The following is a 19,545-nucleotide window of genomic DNA, read 5'->3' on the forward strand; positions in this document are numbered from 1 at the left end:
TAGAAATATATCCTGCAAAATGAAATAGAGGTTTGCTTCATCATGTTCTTAATTTGAAAATTCAGTTTTGATGACCATTTTGTAATTGTCTTTCCTTTTCCTAATCTTAACTCAAACAGAACAATGAGAATGAAACCGCATTGCACTGTGCAGCACAGTATGGACACTCAGATGTGGTCGCCGTCCTCTTAGAGGAACTGACTGATCCCACAATAAGGAACAACAAGTTTGAAACACCCCTCGACTTGGCCGCACTCTATGGTCGCCTGCAGGTGGTCAAGATGTTAATAAATGCGCATCCAAATTTGATGAGCTGCAATACCAAAAAACATACTCCTCTACATCTGGCTGCACGCAATGGACATAAGGCTGTAGTCCAGGTTTTGTTGGAGGCCGGCATGGAAGTGAACTGCCAGGTGGGTGAAATTTTAGTCTGTTGTGGACTCATTGTAGAATCATAGAGTAATAGAGTGCAAAATGAGGCCATTTAGCCCATTGTGCTATGCTGGCTCTTTGAACGAGCTATCCAATTAGTCCCACTACTCTGTTCTTTCAGAATAACCCTGTATGTAATATATATATAACTCTCAAAGCAAATATTACCAAATCCTAGACATGCAGCAAATTCTCTGTAGTTTTTTCCCACTATTCTTGACTTTCTTACTGGCAGTCATATATACAGGGTGGAACCTTCTGCTCTTGCTGGTGAGCTTGGAAGAGGGAGATGCATTTAATTAAGCAGCATGGTGGCAGACCTGAGTTCCCGCTGTCTTCCTGCCTTCGCCAGAATTAAGTTGTGGGCAGGAAGGCCCATGTCGACCTTCCCATCCCACCGCCAATTGAGGCCCTTAAGTGGCCAATTAATGACCACTTAAGGGTCTCATCCAGCCACCACTGGTATTAACCCAGCTACAGGCGGGCCTGTTGCCATGCGGCGTACACAACAGCTGCAACTGTGCAGCCGGCTTGTCAGCTCAGTGCCTGACCAAGGAACTTGACATTGGGAAGTGGGGTGGTGAGGGGCACTGAGAGTCACCTGCCTTCCCTTGCTGTCGACTCCTCTGCACCCCTATACCTGTGACCCCCACCTCGTAAAACCCCTCCTGACATTATTTAACTCTGGCCTGGATTGCTCCACGATTTTGGGACTCTGGAGCCTGTCATTCCAGCAGCAGGCACCATCTCCCCATGGCGCTGCTGAGCACAAGAGCTGCTGGCCTCTGATTGGCCAGCAATCTGGCCAGTTGGTGAGACTTCCGCTTCCCAGGATCCTGATTCTAGGGGAAGGCCCCCGGTGGCCTTGAGATTGTCTGAGTGGCGTGTGGCTTGGTGGGCCTTCCTGAAAAGAGGCAGCGCAGGTCTCTCGCTGGCTCTCCAGCTGGCAGGCGAGACCCCCAACACCTCAATGAGAATCCACCCACTGTTCCATTGGTGGGATGGTTGAGAACCAGAGGACACAGATTGAAAGAAGCAATGGAGACATGAGGAAAACATTTTCATGCAGTGTGTGGTTAGGATCTTGATGCATTGCCTGAGTGTGCGGAGGTAGCAAGGCATTCAAGAGGGAATTGGATATTTATCTGAAAAGAATGAATGTACAGGGTTACGCGGGAAAGATGTGGTGTGGCTCTGTGAATTGTCCTTACAGAGGGCCAGAACAAATACAATGGGCCAAATAGCTGCCTTTTGTGCTGTAACCGTTCCGTGATTCGATGGTAGTTATACTTCTGGATTTGTTTATAGTTTCTGATGTTCAATGTAGCTGACATGAAGTAATTTAAATTATATTGATTATTTTTTGTAAACCGCACTTAATAAACTAACTCTGCATGACTTTGGACAATTTTGCGGTTTCAGGTTTACCTATCTTAAATTTATTTGCCTGCATCAAAGTTTCATATGAAATACTCATAATTTTTCCATTTTTCTACAATTTCTGTGATGTAAAGTGTTTAAACAATGGATGGGCAATCTGGCAAGTAATAACAGTTCTGTGGTAGTTTTACTGTTTGTCAGAAAATTGAGCATACTATCACAATCTCTGTTCGTAAAAATAGTGAATGCTTGAAGATACTATTAAATGGCTGTCAACTGCAGCCTGTCTACACAGACTTTCAAAATTGTGCACTATTGTGAACTATTAAAACATTTCACCGTGATAGGTCACTCTCAATACATTTATATTGGATATCACCTGATGGGGAAAATGACAACTCAGTAAGTTAAAGAAGTGAATTATATGCATAGAAACAAATTGACCTCCGAATATTGCATAGATTGATTATCTGCAAGGTCTCCAGTAGCAGCAAACAAACTTTTTTCCAGTTAAATTCCTGGAAATGGCGTGGCATGGGAGATTTCCTTTGTTTGACATCATCAATTTTCAATCATTGAAGGAAACAAGACAGGAAGAACCTTTCTGAATAAGGCGAGGCTTTTGCATCCTGTACATCCATTTTGTACAAAAGGCAACACATCACTTGCTGGTAAAAGCTTTCTGTGGTTTAGCCCTCTTTTAAACCAATTATCTCAGTAAGCGCTTTTGCTTAAGAAAGCTGTAAGTAGATTTACTGATATGTGTAAAGCTGTAAAAAAGACTAAATAACCAAAACCACAAAGGGATGTACTGAACTACAAAATACTCCAGGCACACTCATTTTCAAACTCTGTGCAATTACTTACCGCGATAACTTTTAAGACAACACTATCTGATTTGTGCAACCAGCCTGGAAATGCCTAAGGAGCAAGAGGTAATGCTTTTGGTTAAAGCTAGCATTGGTATTTTGAAGTACTGACTTTACTTTTGCAGTAAAGGCTGAATGTTTACAGGAACAGTAGAATATGAACAAAATATGTTCTTGAATCCTAGAATAGCTTTGAATGTGTTTCTAGCAGAGTTCAGTGTTACAAAAATGGGACGGATGAATGACGCTAATAATTTGTTCCATTAATTAAAAATTCAATATATTATCAATTCTGCTGTATGTTGAGTGCAGTGTTACAAATAATCCACATGTGTGCTTTGTAGACTGAGAAGGGTAGTGCGCTTCATGAAGCTGCCTTGTTCGGAAAGCTGGATGTTGTCCGAATTCTACTGGAAGCAGGTAAGATTTAATTATCTCCCTTGTTATGTTTATATTTCCCACTAGAACTTCCTTTTGACAGTTTAAAAGCATAAAGGGAAAATGTCTTTTTTTCCCATACATAAGTGACTGAAATTTACAGGGATAACCCGTTTATTTTAAATATAGGCTTTGAGCTTCCCATTTAAAAAAAAAGGGACATTAAATAATTAGCATTTAGCAACTTGTCTTGTTGCTACTTCAAATAGTAGTTGTCCTGTTCTTGTTTTTTTACAGGAGGGGTGTTGAGTACTGCATTAAACTTAATCTGGTGCCCCATTTCTGATAGTAATAGCATAGGCACGCTGTTTGGGTTCCAATATTTCTTAATTCCAATGAAAAGTAGATCATTTTATATGGATTAATGCCCTTGATAAAAATGCAGTTATTAACACATTCATTACTGATATTGCACTGTGTAGTTTTAACCCCTATAAGGAACTGCTCTTTTGATATGATTGCATTTTAAGAGTGTAATGTCAATTTCATCTTTTATTGAAAGATCTTTATCTTATTATGACTCTGCATAATATTGTGTAATACAAAATTATATACCATATATCAAGCACAATTGAAAACTTATGTGATACATTATTCTATTCATAAAATAGGTTTCTAAACTGGCTGAGACACCACAGTTTGAATAAATGTATGAAATATTAGAACTGATAGGTTAAAGCCTATGCTGCTAACTTTGGCAAAGATTACACTATCTTCAGTTGTGAAAGTCCTGGAAAACTGCTTCAAATTCCCAACAACACCACAGTAGAATAGAGTATACATCTTTTCAAAATTCCAGTGTCCAACAGGGTATGAGTTCATAGCTTGTGTTTTGGCGTTTGCTATTAATAAAATTAATAACAGATGCTTTCACGTCATTTGAGGCAGAAATAAATGGAATTTAGTGACTTTTTTATACATGTTTTGAATGATATTTTAGGGCTTATAGATAGTCCCATTCAAAATTGAAACAGCCCAACACAAAATGGTAGCTCTCAAAATGTTGTACTAACATGACCCGAATGACCTTACATTGGAGATAACGGTGAATTGTGCAACTATTTGTACAAGAAAAAGACAACTCAACACACTCAAACCTAGAGATAGAGGGCCAGATTTCCTGAGTCCCCACAATATGGGTGTACTACTTATGATTTTCAGCCACTTGACAATCAAAGATGAAAGATTGTAAGCAACAATGAACGGTTTGGCGTGCACTGTTGCCAGTGGTGTGAGGACTCTGAAAATTTTATTTAAATTCTCTCTCTCTCTCTCTCTTTTTCTCTCTCTCTCTCTCCTCTCTGTATTTATGGTGTGGTTGCTTAATCCCTGTGGCACTATTATACAGAAGAATCTGAAAGAAATTCCACAGTAGATAAGATCAACACTAGACTGGAATAAAACAGAAAAGGATATTTTCTTGTTAGGAATTCATGTCATTGCAATAAACCCCAAAATATGTACAATTATAACAAAATTAATGAAAAAAATATGAAAGATGAGTGAAGAAAACATTCCTCCGTTGCATGATCAAAGTAATGGGACTAAGGACTCTTTACCAGCCGAAAGGTTAACAACCCCGTGGAATTTTTGACACTGAAAACATCACCCTGAATAAAATAGTTCACGTTACAACTGGAAATTGATTCGGACAACTGCAAAAAGGAAAAAAGGCATATCCACAACAGAAGAAAGAACTGAAGAGTCATTTCTGAAAGGACCCCCAAATAATGTAAAAGGAGAGGAAAAAAATTGCAGGAAATGAGAATGGGAATAAAAGTAAGACTGAGAAACACATGGCGACAGATCCAAGTAATTGCACCCCAAGGACCAACATTGACATACATATCAACTATCTGTATTTTAAGCTGAAAGACAGCATTTCAACCAATGTGCCAGCAAGTTTGAATTTCACAGGAAAACTCAAGTTTTGTCCAGTTAGTTTAAAAGTTGACAATATCCACCAGTTCGATCAGTTGGAACACAGAGCTGATATGTGTCAAAGCCAGTCAAATGAGTATGTTAGAGGGACTGCAGCATGTTAGAATGAATCAATCCAACGTGGTTTTCTCTGATTTTAGATGCACAGTCATGAGGCAGAAACGTTCTGAAATAAGCTATGGTTTTTGAGAGCTGCTGATTTAAGTTAATTTGAGTTCCAGTTTTAACCTGGAGTAAGGGGGTAGGACAAGCGCCAAAAACCTCTACCTCACCTCGGCAGCATTAGGCCAAGGCAATTTTAACTCCTGGGCTTCATCTGCATTCTGTCACTAGGGAGCCAATAGGCAAGCAGAAGCAGAGATTTGGGCTACACTAAAGAGACACTCACTGGCAGACAAGGGGTAATATGGAGAGTCTTGCAGGAGGGAAGGTGGGGGGGGGCGTGGAACCTGGAACAGGAACGGCCTCAACTGCTTCCTTTGGGAAGTAAAAGCACATGTTTTAAATGCATTCTCTTTTCTGGAACCTCTTGCCCCTGACTTCATCTGGCAGGAAAGCTACAGTGGTTTCTCACTCAGGCTGCAGTTAAAATTATAGTCAGGGCCTGATTACATCATTGAATCCTGATTTCTATAATTAAACAAGGTTCTCAGCATTTTCAGGCAGCTGTCTTTGGTGCTTGCTCAAAAAAAGCAAGTTAAAATTGAAAAGGGTGAGACATCAGAGGCACCCGTCTGAGTTTAACCATACACTTGCTTGGTTGACACTGGGTGGATAGGGTTAAAATCATTCCTTTAGTGTTTAGTCTTACAAATAAGTTGTTAAAGTTTTAAAAAATCAATTTTCCTTAAGGCCAACTGCACCCATTTTTGAGTTCTGTGGTGTTGGGAATTTGCTTGTGTTTCAGTATATCAACAAAGGCTTCAGTCCTGGCCCTGTTTTAATAATGAGTTCCAACATACAGTCAAAAACGCTTGTGGTTTTGTTTATGATTCGATGAACCTTCACGCTCAAGGCCATGCATTAAGATTGCTGATGCAAAATACACACGTTTTAGCCAATTGCACTAAGCCCTCCAGCGATGCTCCCTTCTTCACCTCCCAACTTTAGGCTGCAACTTTATCCCATTTCTAGCTGCACTACTTCATGGGCACCTACATTTCATAGCCCTTCACTCACTTTCAGGACTGATCAAAATGTCCCTACAGGTCTGCTAAATATTCTGATCTCAAAGCTGCATGCACAACATCAATGTTTGGGGTTGGGGGGGGGGTGGGCGGGGGGCGGGGTGTGGTGGTGGCGGGTGAGTGGTTGAAGTGTTTTAGTTCTGTAGTTACCCAAATGTTAGACTAGGTTTTAATCTGCCTTACATTTCTTGGGTAACTATTCAGTTAAGCACCGTGGAACTGTGTGAAGAAGTTTCCCACTCTAGCTCAGAGTCGGGGACGTTCGTAGAGGGTCCTGGAGAGCAGAGGAATTGCCCATCGGAAGTTGAAACTTCCTGGGTAATTCCCAGAGGTCACGTGTCAAGACTTCCACAGGGTCCCAAAGCACATCTTCGGTAGTAAGTCCAGTCTCCGATAATCCAGAGACCAGAAGATTTGACCCAATGTGCGTTTTGACCCTCTGGACAGACATTTTTTCCAGCCTTTCACTTTCAGACTCTTCAACTACAGAAATAATCCTATAATTGAATACAGGGCATGTAATTTTTTTTGTTGTAAAATAAATTTCTCAACTATATCTCAAATTTGATCAGTAACAGTGGGAATGAATTAACTGGCTATGTTTAAGCCTTTCTGTCATTGTGCTACTCTGAATTTGGAAGTAATAGATCAGGCTTTGAATTTCCATACTGAGGATTTGATTACAATGTACTGTTGTGATGTGTTGTCTCAACCTGTTTGCGTGTGAATGCAGCACTGAATTTTGTTTGATAATTTTAATAGCGTTTTTCAATTTGTTTATGCATTTGTGATGAAGGCCCCTTTAGTATCATTCAGTAACCAGGGAGTGTGCCTGCTTGTACCATCTGCATTAGCAGTGATCAACATCCACAGGAAAATATGAGAAGTGACAATCACCGAGGCTGTCAATCAGATACATCTGAGAATACAAAATTGCTTGTTCCTACAAACACCTTTCCATCTATTTTGGAATTTTATTAAACTATTCAGATATATAATGGCTTTCCTTTCCAATATGAGAAAGAAAGAATGTTATATCTTTCACACCCTCAGGACACGCCAAATTGCTTTACAACCAGCGAGTGAATTGTATAGTGCAGGCACATGTTTGCACAGCAAGGTTCCACAACCAACTATGAGATAAATGAACACTTAGTTTGTTTTTAGCGGTATCAATTCAAAAGTAAACGGTGTCCAGGGTGCTGGGAAAGCTCAATTTTTAAAAATATATTTGTTCATGGGATGTGGGTGTCGCTTGCTAAGCCAGCATTTATTGCGCATCCCTAATTACCCTTGAGAAGGTGGTAGTGAGCCACCTTCTTAAGCCACTGTAGTCCATGGGGAGTAGGAACACCCACAGTGCTGTTAAGAAGGGAGTTCCTGGATTTTTACCTAGTGATCGTGAAGGAATGGCGATATAGTTCCAAGTCAGGATGGTGTGTGACTTGGAGGGAACCTGCAGGTGGTGGTGTTCCCATGCATCTGCTGTCTTGTCTTTCTAGGTAGTGTAGGTCGCAAGTTTGGAAAGTGCTGTTGAAATTGTCCCGTTGGATTTTTGCATCCAACTGAGGAAATGCCATGCTAAAATTTAACTACTTGTTTAAAAGATGGCACCTCCAGCAATGCCGCACTCCCCTTGAAGTATTACCTATGTTGTCTGCTCAAGTCATGGATCCGAGCTTGAACCCAGAACCTGATTCGAGCCAAAAGTGCTACCAACTCAGCCAAGTGATGTTGAATCAGCTAACTTTCAATCAAGGCACAGTCATGCCCATCTATCTCTGAGCAACCAAATGGCCTTGGACAAAGGCGAATGTGACAGTGATCCAATTCTGTCTTCAAGAATGTAGTGCTGGTTGGAATAATTGTGGGTTCATATTGTTTCTTCTAAAAAAAAATAGAAATTTTGTTTACAAATTTCAGCATGGACCAGATGGGTCAAATGGTTTCCTTCTGTGCTGTTAGGACTCGTATGATTTGTCAGGAGTTAGATTCACACCGGAAGGAGCTGGGCCTCATAAAATTGTATGAAAACACTTAAACCTGCTTTTCTTCTCATAAAAATTAAACAGACACTCCAATGTACGACTGAGGGAGTCGTGCGCTGCCTGAGGTGCCATCTTTTAGATGATACCTTAAACTGAGGCCCCATCTGTCTGCTCAGGTGGATGTAAAGGATCCCATGGCACTATTTTGAAGAAGAGCAGGGGAGTTATATTCAGTGTTCCCGGCCAATATTCATCCCTCAAACAACATCACAAAAACAGATTTTCTGCTCATTATCACATTGCTGCTTGTGGGATTTTGTTGTGTGCTAATTGGCTCCCAGAAGGAAAAAACCAGTTCGGACCAGTGCTCTTATACCACAGTTTTTACTGGTGTTCCATTCTAAGGTATACAAGACCAGTTCAGACCAGTATTTTTAATTTGCCAGTTTTTACTGTTTTTTACCTTCTGGCCTGCCTTGCTTCCTACATTACAACTGTGACAACATTTCAAAAGTGCTTCAGTGGCTGTAAAACACTTTGAGACATCTGGTGGTCATGAAAAGCACTATATAAATACAAAATCTTTTTCTTCTTTTTATTTAAGACATCTGTGATCCTGTCATGAAAAGCTATAGAAATATAATCTGTTCCAAAATGACAGAAAATATGCCAAGCATACTAAAGTCCTTAGGGGCATTAGAAATCCCACCTTAACTGATTCCTGAGCAGAGGCTGGGAAAGACAAATCCCAGTATGCCCCAAGAGTTTCTGCACATGTGTGGATTGGGAGCAGGCTGCACATGTGCAAGTCCAGCGTTTTAGAGATCTTCAGGTTGGGGACAAGTGTCCATGGTGCCTGTGTGGGAGAAAATGGTGCAAAAACCCAATCAAGGGACCAGGAATGGCGTGCCATACCAGAGGAGTACGGATATAGCGGACAGGGAGAGTTCCCAAAGGGGGAACTTGGGGAGAGAACTCGGGGACAGGAGGCAGGGAGAGGTCCCAGAGAAGGATAAAACCGGGGAAGGAGTGACCCAGGAGGAGGAGCAAACTGGTCGAAACCGCTGGGGAGAGGAGCAAAGAAAGAGGCTTCAACTAGTGGAGGTGCTGCAGTTGACACGCTCCAAGTAGGAAGGAATCGGGAGAAGCCCTTGAGAGTGAAAAGGCAGTGAAAAGTTGATGACTCTATGCTGGAGACTGTTGGGACAAAGGAAATCTTTCGGAGCAGTAGTGTGCTGCTCGGCATGGCTGAAGAGCTGAAGTTGTGCTTGTGAATTGGTGCTGGAGTGCAGATTCAGGATTCTAGGGAAATGGACTCTTGGGAGGCCAGATTGGAACCCTGAGAGATGAGCAGTCATTGAGCCAGGTTGCGTTGGAGTGACTTTTGGAGGGAATTCTGAGGCTAGATCTGCGAAAGGGAAGAGTGAAGACTTGCAATTCCTCATAAGGAAGACAAAGCTTCAACTTGATTGATGGACTCGATGTTTACTGATGTTCTCGGTGGGTCACTAAGAAATCCATGGAATCCGTCTTGGTCGCATCTGCCATTTACTGACCCGTGTAAAGTGTTATACCACAGTTTGCCTGTTAAATCACGTTTACCTCATATTAATCCTGAATGTTAGAGTATAAAGTAGATATTGTAAATTGTTTTAACTTTCAGAACTTGTATAGTAAAGTTTATTTGCTCAAAAACCGTGAAATTATGCGGCTTTATTCTCTTAGTAAGTAACTGGAATCTCAAACTTTGTCTTCTTCAAACAAAAAGTTACTGATCCCTAACTAGATCTTAACAAAAACCACGGGGTCTGGTGCAGGATCGTATCAGGAGGAATCTACCCACAGACCTGTCTTAAGAAATAAATTTTATGCCTTCAGTAGTTATATCACCTTCAATAATTACGAAATCTGTCACTGCTGCACACACTTCTGTTTGCTTTAGTTTTCTTTCCCCTCAATGCTAGCGCTCAAATGTTAAGTAAATCTGTAGCTTGAATGATCCCAAGCTTATGTCCTAATGTATTTTCAGTCTAACACTTTGTCCGATTGCGGTATGAGGCGTATATTCAGCAATGTATCTGAGCTGACAGCTTTCTTAGTGTAAATCGCTTTTTCTTATGCCGTTGGTCATTTTTGTTGGCTTTCTAACTTGACGTTGTACGCAAGGTCACTGACATGAGTTGAAAAGCCCTAATCAAACGAAATCACAGAATTCAGTGTCGAATTTTAAACCAGTAACGATGGCCCCAGATTTTATGGTCAGCAGTTAAGCAGGGGGAAATGGTTAACTCATTTCTTGTTGAGATGGTCATTGCCTGGCACTTGTGTAGTGCGACTGTCACTTGCCACTTATCAGCCCAAGTGTGAATGTTGTCCGGTTGCATTCAAGCATCAATTGCTTCAGTGGACTGAATTTTACCAGCCCCCTGGGAAGGGGCTGGGGGTGGGGGGGCCCATAAAATGGCAAGGGAAGGCAGGAAGTTAAGTGCTGCCATCTTCCAGCCACCATGCCATTTTGTCAAGGGCGGGTAAGGTGGCAGCCAGCCCGCTCATCTAGAGGCCAGTTGAGCCACTATGTGGCTGTTGAATGACCACTCCCGGCAATTACTGGCATTTTACCGGCAGCGGGTGGATCGTCCATCTTATGGAGTGATTGTTAGGTAAACCCCGGTGGCCTCCCAGAGGGCTCAGGGTTGGTGGGGCGGCCTTCCTATTAGGGTACTCTTTGGCCTCAACAACAATGGCCCCCCCTGCGGCAACGGTGCCATCTGCCCTCACCAAATCCCTCCCTCACTGCCAGCTGCCCCCGGACCCCTCATACCTGGTTGGGAGGGTGGCGACTTTCCATGACAAACTTTTCTTCCAGATGCACTTTCTGCAGAGGCCACAACTTCCAGTGGCCTTGCTGAAACTGCTGAGCTGCCGGCTCCCTGATTGGCTGGCGGTTCCTAGGGTTGGGTGGCTGACCTTAATAGGGTCACCAGCCCCGATGGCAACCAATGCGTTGCCGGACTCCTGCAATATGTGGTTCTGGGACCTGCAGATGGAACATCTGGCTAGTGTCTGAGGAGTTGTGAATGGTACCGAACACCGTTCAATCAATAGCAAACATTTCCACTTATAATGGAGGGGGGGGCAATGATGAAGCAGCCAAAGATGGTTGGGCCTGAGAAACTACCCAGAGCAATTCCTGCTGCGATGTCCTAGGGCTGAGATGTTTGGCTTCAAACTACTGTAACCATCTGCCTTTGTGCTAGGTATGACTCCAACCGGTGGAGAGATTTCCCCCTGATTCATATTGATCTCAATTTTGCTAGATTCCTTGATGCCACACTCGGTCAAATGCTGCTTTGATGTTAAGGGCTGTCACACTCACCCTGCCTCTGGGATTCAGCTCTTATTTCCATGTTTGGACCAAGGGGGTCAGGAGCTGAATGGGCCTGGCGGAACCCAAAATGTGTGTCAGTGATATTGCTGAGGAAGTGCCGCTTGACAGCGTTGTCAGCGACACCATTCATCGCTTTGCTGATCAAGAGTGGACTGATGGGATGGTAACTGGCTGGATTAGACTTTTCCTGCTTTTTGTGGGCAGGATATAGCTGGAATATTTTCCAGATATTCAGGTAGATGTCAGTGTTGTAGGAAACAAGCACTAAAATAGATCTAAAATCTTTTAGGTAGACCAAATTAGAGATTGGAAAATGCACATAGGATGCAGGTAGAATCCATATTATTCTGAAAATCTTTTTTCTTAATTTTTTAAAAATTAGCTTAAAAATCTACTAGTTAAGCATTTGCAGATGATAAGAAAGTTGTAAGTGTTGTGAACTGTGAGGAGGGTAGTATAGAACTTCAAAAGGACGTAGACAAGTAGATGGGATGGGCAGACAAGTGGCAGATGAAATTCAGTGCAGAGAAGTATGAAATTATTAATTTTGTTTGGAAGAACATGGAGACACAATATAAAATAAAGGGTACATTCTAAAGCGGGTGCAGGAGCAAAGGGTCTTGGTTGTATATGAGCATAAATCATTGAAGGTGCCAGGACAGGTTGAGAAAACAGGTAATAAAGTATCGTAGGCTTTATTAATAGGAACATAGAGGACAAAAGCAAGAAGGTTATGTTCAACTTGTATAAAACACTGACTCGGCCTCAGTCGGAGTATTGCATCCAGTTCAGGGCACCACACGTTAGGAAAGATGTGAAGATATTAGAGTGAGCGCAAAAAAGATTTACAAGTATGGTTCCAAGGATGAGGAACTTTAGTTACGTAGATTGATTGGAGAAATTGGGACTATTTTCCTTGGAGAGGAGGAGATTGAGAAGAGATTTGATAGAGATATTCAAAATCATGAGTGGTTCTGGACAGAGTAGATCAGGAAAAACTGTTCCCACTGGTGGAAGGATTGAGAATGAGAGGACACAGATTTAAGGTAATTGACAAAAGAAGCAATGGAGCTATGAGGAAGAAACCTTTTCATGCAGGAAGTGGTTAAGATCTGCACAGTGCTGTCTGAAAGTCTGGTGGAGACAGGTTCAGTCCAAGCATTCAAGAAGGAATAAAAGCAGAAAATGCTGGAAACACTCAGCAGGTCTGGCAGCATCTGTGGAGAGAGAAACAGAGTTAACGTTTCAAGTCCGTATGACTTCTTCAGAACTAACGAGAAGTAGACACGTGATGGGTTTTATACTGTTTAAGAGGGGGCGTAGCAGGTGGAGCAAAATATCGCTCTCATGCCCTCATGCCCACTTGTCCATCCTTGGCCTGCTGCAATGTTCCAGTGAAGCCCAACGCAGACTGGAGGAACAGCACCTCATCTTCGATTAGGCATTTTACAGCCTTCCAGACTTAACATTGAGTTCAACAGCTTCAGGTCATGAACTCTCTCCTCCATCTTTACTCCTTTCTTAATCCAATTTTAAATTACTAATTTTTTTTCTTTTACTTTTATTAATATATTTTTTCTTTTTATCCTTTTTCTCCAGCCTCCACCACATCCCATGCTCCACAGTGCTATCTGTCACTTGTTTCTATGTTGTGCTTTCACAGAGTGCTGACCCTTGTTCTGCTATTAACACATTCTGCCTTTATGCCACTATCAGCACCTTCTTTAGTCTTTAACACTACCATTAACATTCCCTTTGTCTTGTGTCCAAGACATCTTTGTCGATTTCTCCTGAGCTTCCACCTATCCCTGACCTTCTGTTTTGCTCCACCTGCTCCACCCTCTCAAACAGTAGAAAATCCATCACATTTCTATTTCTCCTTAGCTCTGAAGAACAGTCATACGGACTTGAAACGTTAACTCTGTTTCTCTCTCCACAGATGCTGCCAGGCCTGCTGACTTTTTCCAGCATTTTCTATTTTTATTTCAGATTTCCAGCATCTGCAGTATTTTGCTTTTATCCTAGCATTCAAGAGGAAATTGGATTATTATCTGAAAATGGACAATGTGCAGGGTTATGGGGAGAAGTGGGAAGTGTAACTTTTTACAGCGATGTGGTTAAGGGGCTTCAACTGCGATGTGGGAGTGGGGAAGTTGAAATTCTCAGTGATTTCAGTGATTGCCAGCTTTGGGATGTTCACAGTGCAGCCTGGGATGGAGCTTGAGTTACAGACCGCAACTTCAGGATTTCCAAACTAATCTGTGTGTGCCTGACATTCTAATGTCATGGTCAGTTTCAGAGGGGTAATGACAATGCACGTTGACAGTTTGTCGTCAACCACCCATTCCCTGCAAAATTCAACATGACCTGTTTAAATCCCATGGGAACCTGTACCTCCCATAGCAAAATCTAGTGCCAATAAATCCACAAGACACATGTAAGGATGGCAGTGGAAAGTAACATCCATCATGCATTAACAAAAACTGAGAGGCTCTTGTTTGAACCGAATGATGTTTTGCAAAGCTGAAAAAGGCTTGAGGGAGTGAGTTGAGATCTTGGAACAGTTTGTGCACTGAGGGAAATGAAGTGGAAACCCAGTATATCAACATATCATAAAATGAGTCCACAATAGATTTTTAAAAAGTGGAAATTTTGTTGTCGGCAATGCTGTGTCAAGAAAGCAAAACTGCTAGTCAGGGACATTTGACTTCCCAGCTCCTGTATCTTAAGCCATTGTTAATGTCAGTTTAAATCACAGCAGTGGCCATGCATAAAGTTAATACCATCCTGAGGAAATGTATTAACCTGTTCATAATAAAATAGCTCCTGTCACAAAACTCAAGCTAAGTGGGCTTTGATACTAGTTGATTGTTGCTAGTAGTTTATTGTTCTTGGATAAATGTCAAAGTAGTAAGGTAAAGTTGTTTGTAAATCACTTCAACCTACTAGCTTTCCCAAGCTATTTTATATCACAACTGTCTTCTTGAGGTACATATAAATTTATGATAGCAAATTGGCATATATTAATTACTTTACTGCAATAATTTCCTCCTCATAGGACAATGTTAAGACCGTGGCCCGTGAAACTGAAAAATTCCAAACCAAAGTGTCCTGTTTCAACCCCCAACATAGGATTTTAAATATTTTTATTATTGCATATTGGAATGTGTTGGATAGTATAGTGTTTATTTTTATCCTTCTTGGGATTTGGGCATTGGTGGTGAGGGCTTGTTGCCTATCCCAAATTGACTTGAGAAGGTGGTGGTGAGCTGCCTTCTTAAACCATTGCAGTCCATGTGGTGTCGGTACACCCACAGTGCTGTTAGGAAGGGAGTCCCAGGGTTTTGACCCAGAGACAGTGAAGAAACAGCGATAGTTCCTAGTGAGGATGGTGTATGGCTTGGAGAAGAACTTGCAGCCGGTGGTGCTTCCACACGTTTACTGCCCTTGTCCTTGTAGGTCATAGAGATCGTGGACCTGAAAGGTGCTGTTGAAGAAGCCTTGGCGGGCTGCTGCAGCGCATCTTATATATTATACACACTGCTGCCTCTATGCGTCGGTACTGGATGGAGTGCTGATCAAGCGGGTGCTTTGCCTTGAATGGTGTCGAGTATCTTGAATGTTTTTGGAGCTGCATTCATGCAGGCAAATGGATGAGGCAAATCATATTCCTAACTTGTGCCTAGTAGATGGTGGACAGGCTTTGGGGAATCAGGAGATGTTTGCATATTGTTATTTCGCCTCTGAAACCTGGGGTTAAATCAAATCTAAACTGACAGGATAAAACTTTTCATCTGTTTACTACCTTCAAGGCTCGAAATGAGCCTGATCAGCCTGAATTCAGTTTCCAGTAAGCCCTCATTTTTACTCAGAAAAGCAACAAGGTGGATATATGAATGCCACATCGGTACAATTATGGGTTCTTTTGTGAGGCTAGTGTTATGATCAGGCAGGGAGAGGTCAAATGGACCCCCTCCTTTTCTCTCCTTGTTTGACTGCAAGAAGTTTTTTTTTAAAGGAAGGATATACTTGCCAATTCCGTGAGCGTTTAATTGTTTGCGTGTTATGACCATAAAAGACATGATCAGGCACCTTTCCTGAGTTTCTAAAAAGAGGATAGTTTTTATTTTTTTTTGATCCCAGTCTAAGTAAAATGAAATCTCACTGACTTTCACACAAATACACACATACTCGAAGGTCACACACAAATAGTTAGAGTGAGAGAAGATAGATTAAGTATTTTAGAGTCCAGTAAAATTAAAGGGGTTTACAACTCTTGAAGGTTGGTGACTTGATTAACTTCAGGCTGAATTTGGTGGCACTGTTGCTATCAGCATCGAGGTGGTTTGAAGTTGTAGACCGACAATGTTTCTGTTCTTTTGGAGACTACAGTGTTGGGTTGAGTTCTTCTCTGCGGCTTCTGGATAGTCAAAATCAGCAGACAGGTTTCAAAAAACCTTGCAAGCTGGATAGAGAGAGAGAGAGAAAAGGAACCCACTCAGGGTCTTGTTCCTTCAGTATCTCCGTTGCTGTTCGTTCTGCAGAGAAAGTAGTTGCTTAAAACACATAAAGGGTTGTCTTGTTACATGACCTCTTTCTAACTGCCCAGGGATCCAAATAAGGCCATGGTGAGTGTATTCCAATTGTAACTTGATTAGATAATGACTGGGCTTTCCTTGCTCAGCCAGGCTCTGATTGTTCAAGTGATTATGTCTAATTGTTTGTTTCCACCCAATTGAGTACCCAGGTGATTGTCTGGACACTTTGCTAATAGGAGTGAAGATTGCCCCCATTCATCCTCTTTCAAGTGTGACTTTTCAGACAGGTTATCTCTATTTCAGTTGTTTTTGGAATATAGAAGGTACAGTGATGCAAATGTGCAGCCATCTTTGACTATGATCCCAAGTTACTGGAATATGGCTTTAGTCTTTTTAAAATTCAATTAGGGGTTTCCTGCCAGTAAATTCAAAAATCATTTTTTGATGCAAAGCATGGTTTCACAACACTAGGTATTTGCACATTTTTGGGGGAAGGGTACAATGGACCCTTACTTTTGGTTTTACAAGCACAAAATAGACCCAGCAAGGGTAAATTTTGGGGACCAATGCCTTTGCACCATAAGAATATCTGAAAGACAGCTGACCTGATATTTTTTTCAGATATTGGGGCGATTGTGTAAGCAGGCATGGGGCCCATTGTATGGAGAATTTGAGCTGCCTTGAGCAAAGCAGGAGTCAGGCTACTCTCCTCATATTTTCCAGGCAAGACTGTACCTCATTTCACCCCTGTGCCATCTCTACAGTGTTCCTAAGGACCACTGCTAGCCCTAATCAATTGCTTTCATTCTCTATCCAAATGGGGCCTAGCCTCAGGTTATTGTTAACAAGGCAAGTGGCCCAATGTTGAGCTTTACAAAATGGGCGAACTTCATGTGGGGGCACAACAGCTGCCAGAAATTCACCCAAAAAATTTTGATGAGTTCCAGGAACCAATTTCAGGCCAATGTCAGGCCTCCCATTTGGGCCTGCACATTTTTTTTCAGGCTTGAAATTGGACCTAAGCGAATTTCCAAGTCGAGCATTCTTCACCAAGATTTCATTTACCAATCTTATTCTAAGACAAATGCAACTTAATTTCATAAATTGAACAATTATCCTCTCAATATTTTCTCCTATTCTTCAATTAAGAATGTCAATTTATTATGAGGTTTCTGAGAATATTCTCTGATTAAATGAGAAACCATTGCTGTAGGCTTAGAAAAATCAGTCACATTTGTGTACCATTCATTGCAGTTAAGCAATAATGCACTGAACAGAACTAAGAAAGATCTTTGCAACAAGTAGGAATAATAACTTCTCAAAAGGAGACCAATCATACAATCTCCTATCACTAACCCTAAGGTCAGAACGTGAACTCTTCTCTTAAATAAGTCTCTTAAATAAATTGTAATTCAGCAGACTATTTATTCTTGCTGCAAACAATTGATCAAAAGACAATGTATGATTAGATGGGTTCTGTTGTGCAGCCTGGTTCGATAGAAGTGAGGATTGAACATGGGTCTATGACACCAAAGGGCTGATTCTGTGATGTGTTAGAAATGGAACTTTGCAAAATTATTGTTGCAATATTTTCATAAAGGTTGGTGAGAATAGTCAGTGGCATGGTTTGGATTAATAATTATGTATGTAATATACCTCACAAAGTTTCAGCTTCCCCAGTGGCTGAGTGAGTTTATCTAGTGCATACCTTAGCCATAAAAACTAAGAGGACAATGGGTTCAATTACTGCCCAACTGAACTACCCGTGATTGGGTCACAGCACCTCTGGGATAGAAAGTAGAAAATTGGCCAAGGCTGCCACTCCTGATGGTTATCTTGACATCTTCTTGTCTTGTTGCAGACACCAGAATGTTTGAAGACAATGCAGGAAAACCAGTTGTCAGGAATTGTTCCGAGGCTGAGAACTCAAGAGTTATACCTCATGCCCATGCGCTACTTAGAATTGTAGGTCACAATGTAGAAAAAAACACTCTCTTTCTGAAACTATCTTTACTCTCCACCCTATCCCCTTTATTCTAACAATGTTCTCCCTTCTCTCCTGAAAGCATTGAATCCTTGGTGGAGTAAAGTTCCACATGACCCTGGACCCTACCTGCTCATTCCTGGAATAGCCATTTTTTGTGTGTGAGCTTACACTGTGATTGGCAATAGACCATCCTTCAAATGATCCAGTGCAATGTGTATAGGCAGAATGTATACATGTATGCTCTGTAGAATACATGCTTGATTTTATTTAAAATTAACATTATATAGTCCTAGTCCATGATATTATTAATGCTGAATATACAACAAGAAATCTCTTGCCCTAGATTTTTGGGTTGTAATAACAGCAAAACTATCGTCATTAATCTGAAAGTGACAGCAAGTTCTAGCGGATATCCAGAATTTGCTGTCAGTAATTCCCTGCCCCTCTACTAGATGTGCTGAAGTCCCTACATATTGAGATGCATACTAAGTCATAATTACTGATGAATCCCACCTCTTTGGCCCTGAAAAACTTATTTTACATTCATGGAATATCAAATTTCTCCATTCCATGATAAAAATCCCACATTTCTTTAAAATAATACAATACAGTTTCTACCATAATCCCATTTGTATGGCTCACTCTATTTTGCTTTCTACAAAAGTATAAGAACTATATGATAAAATGTCTTTGTTACTGTCTGGCTTGCTGTCAGTAAGAATTCTTCAATGTGATTGGCTGCTTAGCCTGCTTGCTGAAATCACTGTTGCTGGATTTCAGAGATCCCCTATAACGTTGAGATTAGTAAAATCCATGCCACTGAGCTTGATAGATCTTTGTGGGCAGCTGTCTTTGACGTAAACGGTTACTCCTGTCAATTGGCTGCTGCCTTCAAAATTTGGGCCATTGTCTTTTCCATTTCACACCTTAACAAAGTTGTTTTCAATAATCTATTTAAAACCTGTGGTGTTATGATTCCTGCCAAAATGTGAGCTGCATTGAGTGTATAGATGAAGATTAGTAGTTCACTGTGACAGGCATAAGAAAGTGTCAAAGGTAAGAAAAGACATTTGGCCCATCAAAATTAATTGTTCATACCCCAACTCATCCATCTTAATATGCAACTGTTTTGAATATCTTCAATGTTTTTGACTTTGTTCTTTGTAATTCTATATAACTAAAATTGTGTGATGTTTATTCCAGGAATTGATGCAAGTATTAAGGACACACAAGAATGGACTGCATTAGACATTCTGAAAGATCACCCGTCCCAGAAATCACAACAAATCACCGCTCTTATACAAGGTAACGTGATCTTGTGTTATAAAATGAAATGATAGCACATTGAGATTTTACAGAAACACTGCTCAAGTTAAAAGAATTGTTTTAACTTT

General features: G+C 41.2%; 1 protein-coding gene across 1 annotated transcript in view; it reads left to right on the top strand.

Annotated features, from left to right (window-relative positions):
- anks1b (ankyrin repeat and sterile alpha motif domain containing 1B) overlaps positions 1-19,545 on the top strand; it is an 809,329-nt gene that overhangs the window by 388,598 nt on the left and 401,186 nt on the right. Inside the window, exons 5-7 of the mRNA XM_078553447.1 lie at positions 120-416; positions 3,029-3,104; positions 19,355-19,456. Coding sequence (XP_078409573.1) covers positions 120-416; positions 3,029-3,104; positions 19,355-19,456 — 475 coding nt within the window. The remainder of the gene's footprint in view (positions 1-119; positions 417-3,028; positions 3,105-19,354; positions 19,457-19,545) is intronic.

This window comes from Cetorhinus maximus, chromosome 12 (genome assembly GCF_964194155.1).
Source record: "Cetorhinus maximus chromosome 12, sCetMax3.hap1.1, whole genome shotgun sequence".
In the NCBI taxonomy this organism is placed as follows: domain Eukaryota; kingdom Metazoa; phylum Chordata; class Chondrichthyes; order Lamniformes; family Cetorhinidae; genus Cetorhinus; species Cetorhinus maximus.